This window comes from Ziziphus jujuba, chromosome 6 (assembly GCF_031755915.1).
Source record: "Ziziphus jujuba cultivar Dongzao chromosome 6, ASM3175591v1".
NCBI lineage: Eukaryota > Viridiplantae > Streptophyta > Magnoliopsida > Rosales > Rhamnaceae > Ziziphus > Ziziphus jujuba.
Genome location: NC_083384.1, coordinates 7,041,865 through 7,061,531, shown reverse-complemented (window position 1 = coordinate 7,061,531; position 19,667 = coordinate 7,041,865). Strand labels below are relative to the sequence as shown.

At 34.1% G+C, this 19,667-nt stretch overlaps 1 protein-coding gene and 1 pseudogene across 1 annotated transcript; one reads left to right on the top strand and one right to left on the bottom strand.

Moving 5' to 3' along the window:
- Nucleotides 1-5,382: 5,382 nt before the first annotated feature.
- On the top strand, nt 5,383-9,532 carry LOC125418914 (disease resistance protein RML1B-like). Its single transcript, XM_060817840.1, has 7 exons — nt 5,383-5,855; nt 6,243-6,396; nt 6,469-6,904; nt 6,957-7,345; nt 7,455-7,775; nt 8,044-9,439; nt 9,525-9,532. The coding sequence occupies exons 1-7, from the start codon at nt 5,383-5,385 to the stop codon at nt 9,530-9,532; spliced, it is 3,177 nt and encodes a 1,058-aa protein (XP_060673823.1).
- Nucleotides 9,533-11,761: 2,229 nt separating this feature from the next.
- LOC125418916 (homeobox-leucine zipper protein HDG5-like) lies at nt 11,762-15,689 on the bottom strand (annotated as a pseudogene).
- Nucleotides 15,690-19,667: the final 3,978 nt, after the last annotated feature.

Sequence of the window (19,667 nt, the reverse complement as noted above, 5' to 3'; positions counted from 1 at the left end):
ACCAAATAGACATACACAAGAAGAAGATAATAGAAAAATCTGTTAGTCGAGGCAAGAATTGATTCTTTGGTTTTAAGACAATTTTCGTCTTGCATTGGTACTCAACTGATTAATAGATGGCGAATATCTTCCAGGATACAGCGACTACTTTTTAAGAATAGTAACACTCTAAATTTTTAAAAATAACAAATAGTTTTGTGTTTCACTCTCTCTCTCTGTTTTATAAATGAATGATGCAAAAATTAAAAATAACGACTATTTATTTTTATAATAGTCTTTTAATCGTAGAAAGATTAAGTTATTATAGGAAGGATTGCATTTATATGAAGAAACTCAATGCTTCATAATATATGAAGCGTTAAAAGTTGCTTCGTTTCCAATAAAAGACATATTTTCATTATGAAGACGTGTTCTTTCACTACAACACTGTTTTTTATTATTTTATATATTTTAAACAAAATTTTAGAATTTTAAATATTATAGCAACCAAATAAATAAATAATATTTATAATTTCTATTCACAAATTCCGACAATAGGATCATTAAGCATTTTCTTTTTTTTTCAATTGTAACTTCTTCCTTTTATCTGTCTTCTATGCATTCTCTTCAAAAAATTTGAGACTAGCAGATGCTGATGCGATGAGGAAAAAATATCTCTAGTAATCCTTTTCTTTGGGAGCTTTTTTTGAGTAATGCAGCTAATATTACCAAAAAAAGCGAAACAGAGGGATGCATGTTTTACTTTTTGTAATTTATGTATATTTTAATAACGCATAGGTTGTTTATATCTGATTTTTAGTATTTTTTAGCTAGTTGTTTCGATTTTGCTTTTATATATATATATATATATATTCCAGATAAATATAAATTTTTCACTTAAAAAAACTATAAATTTAAAAGAAAAAGAAAAACATAAAATACCAAATTAAACATTATTTCAAATTAATTTTAATTTAATTCTTTTTCCACTTCCATTTAATTAAAATGATTAATAATTTTTAATACCAACTAAGGCTCGAACCAAATAAATTAAACACAATTATTTAATTAAGTAGAAAACATAAAAGAAACAATGCAACTTAGTGTTCTTTTCAATGTTTTGGTAATTACTGGGAGTATTTTTTTGGGAATTAACTTAGTGTTTCATTTCGCTGAAAAAAAAAATTTTATTTTTATTTTTTGGTCGGTGCAATGCAATAATAAAGAATCTTTCAGATATTCAACAAGTAAGGTCATAAATTCATGATAGATATTGACTAGTATTAGTAGGTCTTTTTTTATTATTTATTTTTCTGGAAAAAAAAAAGTCTTTTTTTTTTTTTTTTTTTTTGTTATTATTCATGTTAACCGACATATGAACGCTGTTTCCAACTCCTTTTTCCCTCTGGTTTCCTCCAAAGCAGAGCAGGAGAAACACACAGCGTTTTGGGCAAGCAACGAAGACGGTTTTGGTACTGTTGTTGTAGGCGACCTGCCGAAGAAACAGTAGGAGAGGGCAAAACAGCACATGATATAAGCTTGGAATCAAAAAGCGAAAAAGAGAACATAATAATATAAGCTTTACTATTTTTTAAAATCGAAAATATTTCAAACTATTTTTTTTAAAAAAATATCAACAAAAAATTGAAAAACATTTCAATTTACTTTTTATTTAATTTCTTTTTCAAAATTATAATTAATTGAAATATCTATAAATTATTACCAAAATTAACTAACCTTTAATCTAAACACACTACACATTATTAAATAAAAAAATAATGAAGGCATGTAAGCACACTACACACTGTTAAATAAAAATAATAATAATAAAGGTCTTCGTTTCTTAGAATGTGAAATGCAATGATAATCCATCTTTCAAATAATTCCAAATAAGCCGAAGTGGATTGGCCTGGTGGTCAACAAGCCACTACTTGCGTCAGTATCGTGCAAGTACGAGACACCATCGCTGGGGGTAATAGGGATTAGCCAAAAAAAAAAAAAAAAAAAAAAAAATCCAAATAAATTAAGATTTATTTTTTTTCAATTGGAGATAATATCATTTGTTTTTGTTTAGGAAACAAAATAGAGGTCAACGCAATGATAAAATTAATTTAGATGAATTGTTTAAATTAGTTTGAAAATAAAATTATTAAAAAAATAAATTTAAAAATTGAAATAATATTAATTATATAGTTTAGAAATGAATTGTTAAAGTTAATTTGGAAATAAAATTGTTAAAAAAAGTAAATTTAAAAATTAAAATTATATTAATTATATAGTTTCGGGATTATTGATAATAATATTTTAAAAAATTATATCAAAAATATTATATATTGTTTTGTATATTTTTAGGCTTTATTTAATAAATAAGATAAAATAATTTTTTTTGGAAAATTTATAAATGGATTTTTTTTTTAATCCTACATCAACTACAGTTTATTATATATATATATATATATATATATATTATTTTTGAAGAGTAGGATCAATCAACTATTTGTTCCATCTTATCAAAAAATTAAATTTTTTATTTTTTATATTTGTATTAAGTGTTTAATAGTTAAAAAGTAAAAGATAGGTTAAAAACCTCTCAATTCATTAGTTTTCTTCATTTATTCTTTTATTTTTCTTTCCATCCACTCAACTTTTATATAAGTTATTTAATTTTTCTATGATCTGTAAAATTTTTATTCAAATCATTTGTAATTTATTTAGTGATTTTATATTATTCATTCTTATTATATATATGCATATATATTATTTTTTAATAAATTTATATTTATAGTTAAATAAAAAAATTGAAAAACATTTCAAATTACTTTCAATTTATTTTTTATTATTACCAAGATTAACCTGACCTTTTTTTAAAATAAATACACTACACACTATTAAATAAAAAGAATATTAAAGATGTGTAAACAAACGACACACTATTAAATAGAAAAATAATAAAAGTCTTCATTTCTTGGGATGTGCAATGCAATGATAAAGCATCTTTCCAATAATTCCAAATAAATTTTTGCAAAATAATTCCAAATAAATTAAGATTTTTTTTTTCAATTGGAGATAATATCAGTTTGTTTTTGTTTAGAAAATAAAATCAAGATCTTTTCTTGGAAGGTGCAACACAATGATAAAGCATTTTTCAAATAATTCCAAATAAATTACGAGTTTTTTTTTTTCTTTTATCCAATTGGAGTTAATGTTGAGTTTGTTTTCGTTTGCCATTTAAATGTTTTTTTTAACGGAGTAATAAAAGGTTACGTATATGTTCAAAGTGCATTGGCTTGGCTAAATAAGTCTTCTACTTTTAAAATAAAAAATAAAAATAAAAAGGTCATTTTCGTTATTACCCGTATTTGTTGACTTTTCAGTAATGAAAATAAAAATAAAATAAACGCGGTTTTCCAGCTCCCTTTATCCCTGCTTTCCTCCAATTCAGGGTGAGAGAAACAGCGTTTTGGGAAGCGATGAAGACGGTTTGGTACTGTCGTGTGTAGTCGACCTGTCGAAGAAACGGTCCCAGAGGGCAAAAAGGGCGTTGGAGAACCTAGCAGCCTGCAGCAACGTGATTGGAGGGCAAGGGTGTGAGGAACAAAGGTAACATGTAAAATATATATATATATATATATATATTTGTATTTCTTTTGGATATTTTAAGAACTATCATTAAATCATGTGAGGTTCTTTACCTCTGATGTTTTCTTCTTTTTTTTTTGTTATAAAATAGTCTTGGATTGGGAAAAACCAACAAAAAAAAAAAAAAAGCACAATATTGTTTAGCAATGTATCGATGTTTGCTCGCTAATTAATCCGTGAAGAAAAAAATTTTGTTTTTTGGGCTAAAATAATCCGTGAAGAATTGAGAAATAATGTATGAACACCATATATATTAATAGCAGAGAAATTCAAAAAAAGGTATATTCAAAGCCGAAATAATTAATTTTTACATTTTTCATCAATAACAATTGCATTTAGAATGAATCAACACAGATTCTATGATATTCTTCCAAATACATTGAAACATAATACTTTAAAAGGGCTCTTGAATTCAATTTGCCATTATCCTTTCCACCATGGATTCTCCAAAATCCTCTTTTGAATCATACGAGCATTTTTCCATGGCAACCATTACTACAAACTTGGTACCTTCTGTGCCCCTTTGCCTTCTAATTTAAACCTGATGACTTGGAAACTTTAAATGCAACTTTTTGTTTTTTCGTTGGTTTTTATACTCAGCAACACACTAAAAGAAAAATCTGATTTTATTTTTGTATGTAATTTAATCTAATACTAATGTCTTATGCAATCAAATTAGAAGGAGTTTATATTAAAAGTAAATGTAAACGAGAAACCTAATCAAAAAAAGTTTCAAGGAGATTTTGAAATTTGGAAGTGACAGGACAGCTTTTAAATATTATGAAAGATATCGTGGTCCATCTGTGCCTGCACTACATGTTTATTTTTTCAATAACCAAGAAGCCATGTTAATTTACAAGTAATTTCAATTTCAATAATAACGCATAGGTAGAATTATCAAAGGATGCATGTTTTTCTTTTTATAATTTATGTATCTTTTAATAATGCAAGGGTTGTTTATTTCTGATTTTTAGTTTATTCTAGCTAGTTGCTTTTAATTTGCTTTTATATACATATATATGTATATATTTAAGTAACTATAAATTTTTCATTTAAAAAAACTATAAATTTAAAAAGAAAAGAAAAACATAAAATATCAAAGTGAAAACTATTTCAAATTAATTTTAATTTAACATTTTTTTATTTTAAATTGAAATTAATTGAAATACTTAATAAACTTTAATATTTAAAACAAATAAATTACACACAATTAATTAAATAGAAACAAACATAAAAGAAACAATGCAACCTAGTGTTCTTTTCATTTCGCTGGAAAAAAAAAAAGAAGTTATTTTTATTTGGTGGAAGGTGCAGTGCAATTATAAAGAAACTTTCAAATTATTAAAAATTAACATTTTTCAATGAAATTCTAACACGAACGTGGTGTCACGATAGATATTGACTAATAAGGTCTTTTTTTATTATTTATTTTCTTAAAAGTCTTTCTATTTTTTTTTTTTTTTTTTTTTGGTTTTTATTCATGTTGGTTGATAAAATTAACGCAGTTTCCAACTTCTCTTTCCCCTGATTGGCTCCAAAGCAGAGTGAGAGAAGCACACAGCGTTTTGGGCAAGCAACGATTACGGTTTTGGTACTATTGTGGGTAGGCGACCTGCCGATGAAACAATAGGAGATGGCTAAACGGCATCGGAGGGCAAGGGTGTGAGGAACAAAGGTACATGTAGTTACCAATCTTCCGTTCAATTTTTTACTAATTTATAATTACTTTTGCCTGTGGATTAATATTTGCTGCAGGTTATAGACATGGCTGCCTCATCATCTTCTTCTCAAGAAAAGTATGAGGTGTTTGTCAGTTTCAGGGGCGAGGACACCCGCGATGGTTTTACTGGACATCTTTATAATGCTTTGTGTAAAATGCATATCAACACATACAAGGATGATGTAAACCTCAAAAGTGGGCATCGTATATCAGAAATTGAGAATGCGATTAAGGAATCTAAGATTTGCATAATAGTTTTCTCTAAAGATTTTGCATCTTCCACATGGTGTTTAGATGAAGTGGTTCGCATACTCGAATGCAAGAGAGGTGGAAATGATATCATACCCATTTTTTATGGCATAGAACCATCCATTGTACGGAAACAGGAGCAGAGTTATGCAGTATCATTTAGTAAACATGAACAACGTTTTCAGGACAACATGGACAAGGTGCAGCATTGGAGGGATGCTCTCAATGAAGTGGCTGCTATCAGCGGTTATGATTCAAAGAATGCAAGGTAGCTTTCTATATGTCATTATTGATTTTATAATAACTTTCACATATCTGCTTGCTTTAAGAGACTAAGCAGCAGAGTTTAATTTTAATCAAATCATGCGAAAATATTGGAAATCCATCAATTTTAATTAACCATATTTAATGATATTTTCTTATTTTTTTTTTTTCTTTACTAAAAAGTGAAATTTCTAGCACTATTTCCTTTTTAATAGATCGGTAAGTGTAACTACAAAATATTGAATAGAAATTTAAATCATCTGGATATAAAACTAATACAAAGTATTAAAATTAAAATCATTTATATTTATATTTATATCTTTTAAATATTATACACCTAATATTCCTCTGCTTCTAACAATTTGCGTTTGATGATTTCTTAATTATCTAGGCCTGAATACAAGTTTATAGATGAAATTGTTGAAGATATTTTGTCGAAGTTGTCTAGATACACATCAACCTGTGATCATTCCAAGTGGGGCTTGATTGGAATTGAAAATCGCATCAAGGAGATTGAACGATTATTATGCATTGACTCAATGGATGTTCGCACCATAGGTCTTTATGGCATGGGCGGTATTGGAAAGACCACCCTTGCTTTTGCTGTATATCAATAGTTATCTCGTCGTTTCGAAAGTCGTTGCTTCCTTCGCAATGTTAGAGAAGAATATGAAAAGCGTGGCGTAAAGAAATTGAGCAAGGAACTTCTTTCCCAGCTTTTCTATCATGATAAAACTATTCCAAGCTTGGAATCAACTCATCTTCAAGAGAGACTCTGCCGCACGAAGGTCCTTATAGTTCTAGATGATTTGGATGATTCAATATCCCAATTAAATGAACTGTTACCTAAAGGGTACAAGTTCGGTGCTGGAAGCAGAATCATTGTCACAACCAGGGATGCACAATTGCTCAAATCAAGGACAGATGAAGTTTACGAGGTTAAGAGATTAAATAATGTTGAAGCTCTTAAGCTCTTCCTCTTACATGCTTTTGAAAATAATCGTGATCTTGAAGGATACGAAGTTTTATCAAAAAGTGTGGCCGATTATGCAGGTGGCAATCCATTAGCTCTTGAAGTCTTGGGTTCTTCACTCCAAAAGTGTAGATGAATGGAAAAGTGCATTGGATAAGCTGCAAACAGTGCCAGTTCGGAAAATTGAGAAAGTGTTGAGAATAAGTTTTGACCAACTAGGCAAAAGAGATAAAAAAGGCTACACAGACATTCAGGATGTATTTCTTGACCTTGCATGCTGGCTTGTTGATGGAGTTGGGAGAGAATTTGTAGAAAGCATAACGCATCACCCTGGTGGAACCAAAATAATAAGTGATCTCATTGATAAGTGCTTAATAATTGAAGATTACAACAGATTGTCCATGCATTCTTTAATACGACAGATGGGTCAGGCAATCGTTTGTGATGAGAACAAAGAACCAGGAAATCGTAGTAGGCTGTGGAAGGCTAAGGATATTTGCCATGTATTGGAGAGAAATACGGTAAGTAAAAATTAATTAATACATTTATTTGTGTATGTATACTAGTTAATACATTTCCGTAATATATTGTGTCGTAATAATTAACATATCACGTTGGTTTGATTTTTAGGGAAGCTGTACAATGGAAGGCATGTTATTGCACCTGCGTGAACTTGGGAAGGATGTTAGAGTGAGGCCTACAGCATTCTCAAACATGTACTGTCTACGATTTCTTAGATTTTTTGACAGTCTATGTGACTTTGGATTTGCTCGTTCTAATAAAATGTATCTTCCTTCTGAAGGTATTGAATATCTTTCCGATGAGTTAAGATATTTTCAATGGGATTTATACCCTTCAAAATATTTGCCCTCAAATTTTAGTACAGAAAATCTTGTTCAACTTGTTATGCGTCAGAGCCAACTTGTGGAGCTACCTTGGAATGAACACCAGGTATATTATCCCTAGCTTAATTAATTTATATATACGTAGATAATTATGACTATGTCACGACATATTGTGCCTAATAAAATGTGGATGCATGTTGTGGGGTGTATAACCTTGAAGCATACAAACTCCCCAGATCTAGTGTGACATGCATCCCCACTTTATAAAGATCAGAATATCTTGATGAAAATTACTACATGTATATATTTTATTATATATGTAGTAGGATTTAATTATTATTGATTTTATTTTTATTTTTTTGGGTCTGTGACAGCCCATTGGGAATTTAACGGAAATCGATCTTAGCTATTGTGAGAGCCTTATTCAAATACCAAATTTGTGTGCGGCTACAAATCTTCAACGGATAAATTTTAGAGGTTGTAAAAGTTTGGTTCAAGTTCCTTCATCTTTTAAGAATCTGGACAAGCTTGAGTGTCTAGATTTGGGTCTGTGTGATAATTTGAAAGATGGTTTAGAAAATCTTCCATTGAATATAAGGGTATTATTTTTGGCTCGTACGGCAATAGAAGCATTGCCCTCATCATTTTCGTGCCTTATGAAGCTTGAATATTTAAATTTGAGTGAGTGTGAGAATATGACAAATGGCATAGAAAATCTCCCATCGAATCTCCAAACTTTAACTTTGTCTGGATGCATAAAATTGGAAGATATACAAAATATTCCAAGTTCGATAGGTATAACTGAATTAGAATTGGATTTTATAGGAATTGAAACTCTGCCGGAAAGCATTTGGAAGATGAGATGTCTGAAACAACTGAGACTTCATGATTGCCCATACTTGGAAATGCTTCAAGAAATCTCGGATGATTGTATGAGTTCATCTCTTGAAAAGTTGGATATATATAGTTGTCCGAGTTTGAAATCAATATCTGCAAGCATTTGGAAGAAGAGTAATCTGAAACATCTGACTATTGAATATTGCCCAGACCTGGAAAAGCTTCAAGAAGTCTCGGATGACTATATGAGTTCTTCTCTTGAAGTGTTGGAAATAAGAGATTGTGCGATATTGAAATCAATACCGGAAAGCATTTGGAAGATCAGATGTCTGAAAGATCTGACTCTTAAGGATTGCCCAAACCTGGAAAATCTTCAAGAAATCTCGGATGATTGTATGAGTTCAGGTCTTGAAGAGTTGTATATAAGTGGTTGTACGAGATTGAAACTTAATCCAATGCAAAATTTGTGTGTGGCTATAAAACTACAAAAGATAGATCTTGTAGGTTGTACAAGTTTGGTTCAAGTTCCTCCATGGTTTAAGAACCTGCAAAAGCTTTCGCATTTAGGTTTGGTTTGCTGTGAGAATCTGAAAGACGGCTTAGAAAATCTTCCATTGAATATACTGTGGTTATCATTGTATGGGACGGCAATAGAAGCATTGCCCTCATCATTTCGGGATCTTGAGACACTTCTATATTTAACTTTGACTGATTGTAAGAATCTGACAGATGGCATAGAAAATCTCCCAATGAATCTTCGAACGTTATATTTGAGTGGTTGTGAGAAATTGAAATCTATACCGGTGCTTCCATCACGTTTAAATTATTTGGATGCAAGTAACTGCGCATCGCTGGATGCAAGTATCTGCCTATCGCTGGGGACAATGTCAAGTTGGTGGGATCTTCAACAAGTTGATGATGATTTTGAAAGATGTCAGGTTTGTTGTACTTTGTGTGTATATATATATATATATATATGTGCTCTAACAATATATGAAGTGGATGATGATTTTTTCAGTGACTTGATTTATTTGTTGTCCATGTTGTACAGGCGGTGTATCCAGGAAATGAAATCCCATTCCGCCATCAAACTGATGGGAACGCATTCTCTATCCTCTTTCCTGCTAATTGGTTTCTCATTCATGATCCCCTCTGCGGATTTCTTATTTCCATTGTTTTTACGGTGAATGGATCTTTACCTCACATCGATTTTAACATCGATCTTTACGATGCTGACCGTCTTCATTATCGTGTTTGGAAGTCATATGCATTAGAAACAGATGGCAATATGATTGCTTATCGATGTGAAACGGATCACGTCTTCATAGGGAAAGCGATATTAAATTTGAAAGATGTTTTTGGGGAAGAATGGACCTCTGTCTGTAGCAATATCATCGATGTTTCTTTCCGTGTGTCTATAGAGGGAGATAGAGTCATCCCTTGTATAAAAAAAGTTGGGTTGAAGATGTGGGGTACTGCGAGTAAAAATAAAAGAGGATATAGTGAATGTAGTGATCAAACCATTGGAAACCAAGACGAATCGCATGATCCTCACATCAATTCCAAGAGAATCAAGGCCCAATCAAATAATTAGGTAAATCATTTTTATAATATTCTCTTTATTAATTATTAACTCTTTATCTTTTCTTTTTGAATCTACACCAATAAGACGTAGTTAATTTAAATAAATGGAAAATGGCTCATTCTTTTGATATTTTACAACCTTGTATTTTTGTACCATATCATTATTGCTTTTTTCATAAAATACGTTTGAAGGGGTAATTTTGTGTTTTGATCAAATCTTCTGGTAGAAGAACACTTATTATTACTAGTGCTATATAGTACACTAGAGCCTGATATCTGTTTTCAATTGAATATAAGGTAAGTTTAGTTTTGTTTGCCATTTGAATATTTTTCAACCAGCCGAAAAAACAGAACAATGTTGAATTACTCTGCATATTATTGAGCTTCCTGTAACTTTTGTGATCTTCAAGTCAAAAACATAAAGGTACAGAAGAAAGATTTCAACTAATATATATACACATAAAAACAAAGAGAATTGGATAATTAAAATAATATATATATATATATATATATATTTATATTTGATTACTTTATTTACAGGACTACATTATTGATTTTACAATTAACATACATAAATTACAATCCCTCTAGACTCTTTTAAGTATGTGAAAGAGGCTGCTGGAAAGAATATATTTTGAAACTTATATCCTACAAATTTTTGTGAGAACCCATTTTAATTTGCTTATTTTCAGCCAAGTTTTGTACTTTCTCACGAGGACCTATCTCCTTTTCCTACTAGCAGCAAAAATTAACAATCACTATTAAACTGTCATTGACTATTCTCTGTTTATATAATGTTTTTAGAAGAAGAATAATATGTTTGGAATCCAACAGGGAACTAGTTTTGAATTCCATCAATTAATAAGAGCATGCTGATTAATACATTTATCGAGTTAGTCTATTTCTCTGTTTCTGGCGGTAAAGCTTTACCACAACATTATTATGACTCTGTTTTGCTTGCTGTGATCCGACAGATTGTGTGAAATGCAGAGGACAACTTCACTAGGCCAAACACATTGAAGGCTTTACTTAAGGATTCTCAAGGATTTAGAAATGCAAAATTTCAGTAAATATGCAACTGTGCCAATACAATAATGTAGCAAATGGGGCTGCTTTTGGTGTCATTAATTTTTTTGCTTGGCTATTCTAATGATGGAGTTAGGTGAACAAATATTGCTTCTCATTGATTTCTTATACTATCGAATTAAGTAATGAGATTGGCCATATATACTTTTGTTATAGTTTTGGCTGGGGTTATGCTTATGCTGTTGTTGCATTTTTCTTTTATCTACTTCAAAAGGGAAGTAAAAGATGCTTGTTGTTGCTTTAAAAGTCTTTCATTTATAATTTTTTATTTTTTATTTTTTGCTATTACATTTTTACAACTCTATTATACCAGATATGCACTATAAAAAAAATTATACATTTTTATTGGTTAGAAAATAGTTTGTTTCAGGATTTTAAAATTTTTCTATTAAAAAGTTATATATGTGATCCAAATGTTGATAATTTTTAGGTTGTATATTTATATCTTATTTAAATATTATACATATGAAAGTTTTTTTTTTTTTTTTTTTTTCATATGATATGAGTAAATTCATAGTACGTATACCTCATGGACCGATAGCACATATAGAAATAGGAGAAAGGGGTGCATATATATAAGAAAGACAAATTGTTATTAAAGAAGAAATATCAGAAGCATTGAATTCCATCATAAACGCAAAAGGACAAGCAGCAGTCAATGCCCGAACCACCACCCTTGGTCACTGGTGAGGCCCCAAAATCCATCTTCATCCAACTGTTTCCATACACTTTTTTTGGAGCCTTAAACCACATAAACCAAAGGGTCTTATCTGGTGCGTTCTTGACTCCCTCTTAATTTTCCACACAAAAACCAGGACCCCACTTCCACTCCCTCCTGGTTTCTATCAAGTTATTAACACCAATTATGCTTCACATCTTTCTCACACAATACAACACAAACTTACCAACCACCTAACACCGCACCAACCAACCCCTTCCCAATAGTTACAACACCTTACTTTCCCTTATTTACCAAACCGACAAACACTAAATACACCTATTTCATCAAAACATTCCTACCCCCAGTACCTTAACCAACATAATTAGCTCTTTTGATTTCCTCTGCTCCTTCAACAACAACAAAAAAAAAAAAGGGAAAAAAAAAAGAAAAAAGAAAAAGAAAAAAAACACAATAACCGAAAGAATGAAAAAGATAGAGAAGTTCCTTTTGCCCTCACCCAAAACTAAATGCATGAGTACCCTAATTTAGAATGCATGCTAAAGAACTGAAATGGTATTTTTGTGTCTAGCAAAGGGAACAACTTAATTGTCTAGGGTGGCCAAAGAGACCAAGGAGATAAATTCCAAGCAATTACTTGGGAGGAGGAGGAGCACTGTTGGGGTCAGTGCAAGATCCTCCAACACTGCCATTATCTGCCGCACTGTATTGCACAGATGATTGTTGATTGCATTCACACTGGACAGGTTGAGCTTGGCTGATGGGATTGTGCTTGCAAGGACATGAAGTCCCACAGTGAGCAGACTACTTGAGCTGACAGCAGGGGCAGCTGCAGATCCTGTGCCATCTTCCGATGATGGGACTGAGCTGCCATCGGTGGCCATGGTTACGGTGGTGGTGGGAATAGTTGTGACACTGGTTGATTCAATAGGGACAATGACAAAGCCTAGGGGTAGGAGACGAATGCAGGATGGATCCTCGCCGCTCATGGCAAGCTGGATGGCATCGACGTCAATGGTGGTGTAAACTATTAGGCTGCCTGATTGATCAGTGCAACTCTCCTGTAGCATCAACTCTACATGCTGAGATGAGTTGCTGGCCACCTGCATGCCAGTGAAAGAACTCTCTGGCATTATTCATGAACTAATATGTAAAACATAGAAAGAATAAACATGAAATTCAATCTTATTGTTATATCTTTAACCTTTAAACACTTCTATTATACTTAGTTACAAATTGATGCATAAAGAATGGATGAGGTTAAAGTTTGCAAAAGACGTATTACAAACAGTTCAAAAAAGGCTTGCATTGATGCAAAGAAGAGAGATGCAATTTCCAGGATAAGAGCCATTGGCAATGTGAGCCACTTCATGTAAAGGGTTCCCGTTTGAAAGAACATCCAGCTGCACAATGCAAGAAAAAATTAATATAAATTGGACCTTTTGCATACAAAAAGGAGTACTGGATCAATCACAAATAATGACCAACCTGGGATCGGCGGCGCTCATCTCTTAAGAGGTCAAAAACCTGGTAGTGAGAATATGGCAGCCAGGTAGTAGAAACAGCACTGGGAATGACCCCATTAGGCTGTCCCAGGCTCTGTGACTTTTCTGGTGGTTATCCTAACTGTGTCTTCAGGGGAATCAGATAGAGCAGTCCATGATTGGTTACTGGAGGTGCTCATATTAACACAAAATGTTGTTAGCATCCTTTGAGCCAGTTTTATCAAGTTCCTCCGTGCTTCTGGGGAAGGTATTACTGTAACAATATTCCATAAAACAAACAGAATGTTCTATTAATCCACATTCAAGCCTTATATCAAATACATAGTAGGCAACTCTCAATGATTAGTAGACATAAAGAATTTAGTTACAAGAAGAGCAAACAAGTGTAAATTGAACCTCCAAGATCTGATATGTTCCTAGCCATGGGGCTTGCAACTCTTTCGCATTGCCTCTGCAAGACTGCTAACCAGCGGTGAGCACCAAATGCCAACCCACTATACACCAAGTGACTAAATGTTTGATGGGTTGGCTTCTCCTCTATCTCCCCATGTTCAATCCATGTTACCTGCATATATAGAATTATAACCCCCAAAATAATTGCCTTGCTTCTACTTCATAGTAGCTATGAATTAAGACTATATATTAGAGAGTCAAAAAAGTGTAATTGAAAAAAGTAGGTACCCCTGAGTAGCCATTGGGCATATCTTGGATAACACAGCCAGAGGGTCGTCTAGGAAATGAATTAGGCTGAATATTGCTTTCATGGAAGCTATCAATTGGGAAATCAACGATTGCCCAACTTCCCTCCTCTGCATTTTGTTGGCAGTATCTAAGGAAATGAGCCTCTCTAGTTGGCACCAGAGGAGAAACCACTTGCAGTTCTGCACATATCTTCAACCCCAAACAAAACAAGGTCAAAAACAATTACTCATATAGACCCATATATATATATATATATATATATGCAAAGACACACACACACATACAATATGTTGGATTATCTATAATTCAATTAAAGGAGATGTGTACCAGCTGAAGTGAACCATTTGCTTGACCACAAGCATCAGATGAGATAACTTGAACGGTCTTAGCTCTACAAACAATTGAAGGTAACAAGTCGATCCATTTATTCTGCAAAACAGAAGAAAAAAATTAGAAATGAATTCTCTGTACAATATCACAAAATATAATTAATTAAGCATATCCGATATAGAAATCAAACAAGAGTTACAGCATCAAGGAAAGTATAGAGATTCAACCTGTGTATAGCAAGCAATATATATATCCACAAGCAGCACACAACCCACAAAAATCCACAAACAAGCAAATATAGATGAAATAGAAGATCTCATAACAAATCCATATGAAAAATCTAGAGAGAGAAAATATAAAAGCGGAGAGAGAGAGAGAGAGAAAAACACACAAAAGTTTTACGTGGTTCGATCAAGGTGATCTACGTCCACGGACAAATAAGGAAATGATGATTCTCATTATCTTGAAGAGATTACAAGCTTAATCACCAAGAGCATAGCACCATTAATGGGATTTTTGAAGAACCCACTATTTCTCTCTCTAAAACCAGTAGAAAACACTCTTAGATCTGTTTGGCATGAATTCCTAGGCTAACATATCATTAAAGAGGGGTAAAATAGTAATTTTGAGAATTTTTTTTTTTTTCCCCCTGTTCTCTTGCTTTCTTCCTCTTCACTTCATCACCAAACATCATCCCATCAACTCCTCATGTTTATCATTAATTTAGAGTCACAAGAACAACATTTCTTTACCTGGATTCTAAATTCACACACTCATCCTCATCACTTGCTTTGCACATTGCTTAGACTCATACAGAGCCTAAGCTTCTCTGTTGACACTACCTTGGTCAACATATCCGCCGGATTCTTTTCACCCACAATCTTCACCAAATCCACTTCACCTTTGTTGATCAATTCTCGAACAAAGTGGTACTTCTTCTTAATATGCTTTGTACGGTCCGAGAGGCTTGATTCTTTGCCAAGAAGATTGCACTTTGGTTGTCACAATGCACAATGACTTGGTTTTGGGGAACACCGAGCTTATTTACCAACCATTTTAACCATGATGCCTCCCTTGTCACTTCCGTGGCCGCCATATATTCAATTTCGGTACTTGAGAGTGCAACCACAGGTTGTAACGATGCTCTCCAACTAATTGTATTACCCCAAGCCGAAAATATATAACCCGTCAATGACTTTCTCTAGTCCCAATTACTACCAAGGTCCGCATCACAATATCTGACAACACAATCACCATTACCATTGTTCTCTTTCCGATACAATAAGCCAACATCCATGGATCCCTTCAAATGCCTTAGAATCCATCGCAAAGCCTCCCAATGTGGTTTGCCCGGATTACTCATAAATTTACTTACCACACTAACCGCATGAGCGATGTCCGATCTAGTACACACCATCAAATACATGATGCAACCTACGGCACTTGCATCTGGCGTCTTAAGCCATGCTCTCCCTCTTTTGTTCACTTGTCGGGCATTGCTTGGATGACAATTTGAAGTGGGGTGCTAAAGGCGTGATCATGGGATTTGCACCACCCATGTTGAACCTCTCCAAGACCTTCTCAATATAGTTCCTTTGAGAGATAAATATCTCCTGATTCTCCTTATCTCGAAATATATCGATCCCCAAAATTTTCTTCAAATTATCAATCTCATCCATATGTTTGCATGCAATCAACATATCATCAACATACAATAAGAGATAAATGAACTCCCCATTCGACAACTCTTTGTAATACACACAAAGATCAAACATGCTTCTCTTGAAGCCAATACCAAGCATAAACATGTCAAATTTCTTGTACCATTACCTTGGCACCCTTTGCATATCCTTCGGGTTGAGCCATGTAAATCTCTTCCTCGAGGTCTCCATGCAAGAATACCATCTTAATGTCCAATTGATGCAACTCAAGACCCTTGTGAACCACAAGTGATAACAAAATCCGAATAGAAGTGTGTCTCACCATCAGAGAGAATATTTCATTGAAATCCACTCCCTCCTTTTGAGTATAACCCTTTGCAACCAATCAAGCTTTGAACCTTAGTGCCTCAACTCCGGGTACACCTTCCTTCTTCTTGAACACCCACTTGCAACCTACAACCCTTCCACCTTTAAGCTTATCTACTAACTTCCAAGTTTGATTCCTATGCAAGGAATCCATCTCCTCATCCATGGCTGCCTTCCACTTTACCGAATCTTTTGAAGCTAAAGCTTCCTCAAAAGTGTTAGGCTCGTAGTCCATTTCTTCCGTAACTTCGAGAGCATATGCGATACAATCCGCAAAACCATATCTCACCGGTGCCTTGGATTGTCTTCGTTCTCTATTGTGAGCTAAATTGTAATTATGGAGGTTATCAACATCAACCACCTCCGCATCAGTGCGATCAACTACCTCATCAACTTGTCCTTGAGCCACTTATGTATTACGGTGCTCCTCATGAGTCACTTTCTTTCTTGGATTATCCTTAATCCCAAGATCGAATGTCTCCTTGTCAACTTCACCTCCACTTGAAGATTATCCATCCTTTGCCAACCCAAGCATCTCACTCTCCTTGAACACCACATCCCTACTAAACACACTTCCTTGTATCCGGATTCCAAAGTCCATAGCCTTTGACACCCTCGGGGTACCCCAAGAAAATGCATTTCATAGATCTTGGATGTAACTTGCCTTCAGTTACATGAACATACAAAGTGCAACCAAAGACCTTGAGATTACTTAAATCTGGTGCGTGTTTAGACCACTTCTCCATTGGAGTCTTGAACTCAATAGCACTCGATGAACACCGATTGATTAAGTATACTGTGGTATTCACTGCCTGCGCTCAAAAACTTGTAGGTAGCTTAGCATTGGAAAGCATACTTCTCATTCTTTCCAAAATGGTCCTATTCATACATTCGATAAGACCATTTTGTTGAGGAGTCATCCACACGGTCTTGTGTCTCACATTCCATGCTCATTGCAATAGGAATTGAACTCCTCATTGCAATACTCGAGCCCGTTATCCGTTCGAAGCATCTTCATCTTCTTTTCGGTTTGGTTCTCAACCATAACCTTCCATTTCCTTGAACTTAATGAAAGCCTCATCCTTGGTTTTCAACATGTAAACCCATACTCTCCTTGAGTAATCATCAATGAGCGTCATAAAGTACCTACAACCACCCATTGAATTCATTCTCGTGGGGTCCCATATACATCGGAATGAACATAATCCAAGATCCTCTTAGTTTGATGTACCGCGATGTTGAACTTCACCCTAGCTTGCTTGCCATAGATACAATGCTCACAAAAGTCAAGTTTCTCCCCCTTGTGACCACATAAAAGCCATTGTTTACTAAGTTCAATTAGCCCTTTCTCGTTAATATGGCCTAGCCTTCTATGCGAAAGTATGGTGTCACTCACTTTCTCATTCACCAAGACTAAAGCTTCACCTTGAACCACACTTCCATCTAGCACATACAAGTCATTCTTCTTAGAAGCCTTCATCGGTACCATTGAACCCTTCAAGACCTTCAAAGTATCTTTCTGCGCCTTATAACTATATCCATGCTCATCCAATGTACCAAGAGAAATCAAATTCCTCTTCAACCCGGGAATATACCGCACATCCAGCAAAGTTCTCACAACTCCATCATGAAGCTTCAACTTTATCGTATCAATCCCCTCAACACTGTAAACCGCATTGTTCCCCATAAGAACACGTCCTCCATCTAGTTCCTCAAATGTATCAAAATAACTCCTCATTGGACTCATATGGAAGGTACAACCCGAGTCAAGTATCCACTCAACACCATTGTCTCGATCGGTTGGAAGCAATACTTCGGAGCTTTCATAACCTTCCGAGGCAACACTTGCATCTCCATCGGATTGCTTCTCCTTCCCCTTTCCAAGCCTCTCCGGACAATCCTTCTTGAAATGCCCCAGTTGATTACAATGGAAACATCTCATTTTGTCTTTTGATTTCTATCTACCTCAACTTTTACCTCTCCAATTTCTACCACTAGGCCGATCCGAGGTTCTATCTCTCACCGTGAGTCCCAACCAATCACTACTCTTGCCACTCAAGCTCTTCTCCGCATCCTTAGCAACTATCGCCACTATAACTTCCTTCACATCCAAGGTTTGTCTTCCATACTTGAGAGTATCCACAAAGTGCTCATTTCTCGAGGCAAAGAATTAAGCAAAATCATCGCTTGGTCCTCACCCTCAATTGAGATTCGTATACTCTCCATATCTTGAATCAACCTAGTAAAGTCATCAAGATTATCACTCAAAGACCGTCCCTTTTTCATTTTGAAGCCATATAGCCATTGGTTCAAATTGATGCGGTTCGGTACCGATTTAGCCATGTACCTCTCCTCCAAAACTCTCCAAACATCCGCCACCGTTGTTTCTTTCGACACCTCTCTCAACACCTTGTCTCCAAGACCAATAATTATTGAACTATATGCCTTTTTCAATAATTCCCTCCTCTCTCTAACATCCATTGTTTTCGGTAAATGTTTCTCACCTTCTAAAGCCACATCTAACCCTTCTTTGACTAACACCGCCTTCATTTTCATCTTCCAAAGGCTAAAATCATTTGAGCCCGTGAATTTCTCCACCTCAAACTTAGTAGACATTGTCAAGTTTGCTTGGGAACATTATAATCAACCTAGCTTCAGCCAAGGGAACCTCAAATTCCACTACAAGAAGCTAACAACAACAAGCTACACAAAAGCCCCAAATCTCCAAACTCCAATCCCTAGATTTTCACCAATCTAGGCTCTAATACCAATTTGTATAGATTCAACCTATGTATAGCAAGCAATATATATATATCCACAAGCAGCACACAACCCATAAAAGTCCACAAATAAGCAAATATAGATGAAATAGAAGATCTCGGAACAAACCCATATAAAAAATCTAGAGAGAGAAGGACAAACAAATAAATATAAGAGGGGAGAGAGAGAAAAACACACAAAAGTTCTACATACTTCGATCAAGGTGATCTACATCCACGGGCAAGCAAGGAGATGATGATTCTCATTATCTTGAAGAGATTACAAGCTTAATCACCAAGAGCATGGCACCATTGATGGGATTTTTGAAGAACCCACTGTTTCTCTCTCTAAAACTAGTAGAAAACACTCTTAGATCTGTTTAGCACAAATTCCTAGGCTAACATATCATTAAAGAAAGGCAAAATTGTAATTTTGAATTTTTTTTCCCCCCTTCTTCTCTTGCTTTCTTCCTCTTCACTTCATCACCA

What these genes read in the sequence shown, in the direction of transcription:
- LOC125418914 (XM_060817840.1), top strand. Translation starts at nt 5,383, where the DNA reads ATGGCTGCCTCATCATCTTCTTCTCAAGAAAAGTATGAGGTGTTTGTC. An exon ending in AAGTGTGGCCGATTATGCAG is followed by an intron (nt 6,905 to 6,956) that starts GTGGCAATCCAT and finishes CCAAAAGTGTAG; the next exon opens with ATGAATGGAAAAGTGCATTG. An exon ending in TACCTTGGAATGAACACCAG is followed by an intron (nt 7,776 to 8,043) that starts GTATATTATCCC and finishes GGTCTGTGACAG; the next exon opens with CCCATTGGGAATTTAACGGA.